The 1,503-nt window shown below is 44.9% G+C and overlaps 1 protein-coding gene across 1 annotated transcript in view; it reads left to right on the top strand.

The window, feature by feature from the left end:
• ANKRD29 (ankyrin repeat domain 29) overlaps positions 1–1,503 on the top strand; it is a 40,310-nt gene that overhangs the window by 11,786 nt on the left and 27,021 nt on the right. Inside the window, exon 3 of the mRNA XM_008576643.1 lies at positions 1,053–1,151. Coding sequence (XP_008574865.1) covers positions 1,053–1,151 — 99 coding nt within the window. The remainder of the gene's footprint in view (positions 1–1,052; positions 1,152–1,503) is intronic.

The following is a 1,503-nucleotide window of genomic DNA, read 5'->3' as shown; positions in this document are numbered from 1 at the left end:
TTTTTTTTTTTTTTTTCGTGACCGGCAACAGATCGCAACCCTCAGTGTCGCGCCCGTACCAGACGGGACCGGCAACGGGACCGCAACCCTCGGTGCTGCTCCCGCACCTCGCTCAGCCAGTGAGTGGCCGGTCTGTATGTGGGATCTGAACCCTCGGCGGGAGCGCCGCCATGCTTCCCAAGTGGCGCACTGTAGCAGTGCGCCACCGGGCCGGCCCTGCCTCATTCTTTTTTTAAAAAAATTTTTTGATTGTGGTAACATAACATTTACCATTTTTAAGTGCACAGTTCAGTGGTATTAAGTACATTCACAATGATGTGCAACCATCTCCACCATCCATCTCTATATCTCTTTTCATCTTATAAAACTGAAACTCTATACCAATTAAGCAACACCTCCCCATTCCTCCCTCTGCTGACCCCTGGCAGCCACCATCCTACTTTTTGGTTCTATGAATTTGACTACTTTAGATATCACAGTAGAATCATACAGTACTTGGCCTTTGCGGACTGGCTTATTTCACTTAGCATAATGTCTCCAAGGTTTATCCATGTTGTAACAAATGTCAGAATTTCCTTCCTTTTTAAGCTAAATACTATTCTTTGGGTGGATATGCCACATTGTGCTTATCCATTCATCATCGATGGACACTTGAGCTGCTTCATTTTAGCTTTTATGAATAATGCTTCTGCCTCAGTCATATAAGGATACTCGTCATTGGATTTAGGGTCCATCCAGATACCCCAGGATAAGCTCCTCCTTAAAATCCTTAACTTTTTTGCATCTTTTGCCATGTAAGGCAATATTCATAAATGCCAGGACTTAGGATGGGGACACGTCTTTTGGAGAACTACCATTCATCCCACTACACCAAGAATAAAGTTTTCCTTTTACCTCGTCACTGCTCTGACTAAGGTATAGGATCAGTTCAAATGTAGCCCCTTCCTGGGTTAGAAGGTTTATATGCAAGGATATTGTTTGTTTTCTTTGCAAGTGTATAAATCAAATGTAATGTAACCAAATGTCTTTTAAAGCCACACTCTCTCTCTCAGTCAGGTACAACAGCCCTGTTCTTTGCTGCCCAGCAAGGCCATAATGACGTGGTGAGATTTCTCTTTGGATTTGGAGCATCCACTGAATTTAGGACCAAAGTAAGAGAACTTTCTTGATTTTATATCCTGTTGAAGATCTCAGTAGTCATGAGTATCAGTTTTCTCCTCATCTAAAGTATGAATTTGAGGGCTGGCCCGTGGCTCACTCGGGAGAGTGCCGTGCTGAGAACACCAAGGCCCCGGGTTTGGATCCTATATAGGGATGGCCGGTTAGCTCACTGGTTGAGCATGGTGCTGACAACACCAAGTCAAGGGTTAAGATCCCCTTACCGGTCATCTTTTAAAAAAAAATAATAATAAAAATAAATAAATAGGGCCGGCCCGGTGGCGCACTGCTACAGTGCGCTGCTTGGGAGCGCGGCGGCACTCCCGCCGAGGGTTCGGATCCCAC

The sequence above is a fragment of the Galeopterus variegatus genome, unplaced genomic scaffold (genome assembly GCF_000696425.1).
Source record: "Galeopterus variegatus unplaced genomic scaffold, G_variegatus-3.0.2 Scaffold1383, whole genome shotgun sequence".
Lineage (NCBI taxonomy): Eukaryota > Metazoa > Chordata > Mammalia > Dermoptera > Cynocephalidae > Galeopterus > Galeopterus variegatus.
The sequence above is the reverse complement of the archived record's forward strand: the minus strand, read 5'-3'. Positions and strand labels throughout refer to the sequence as shown.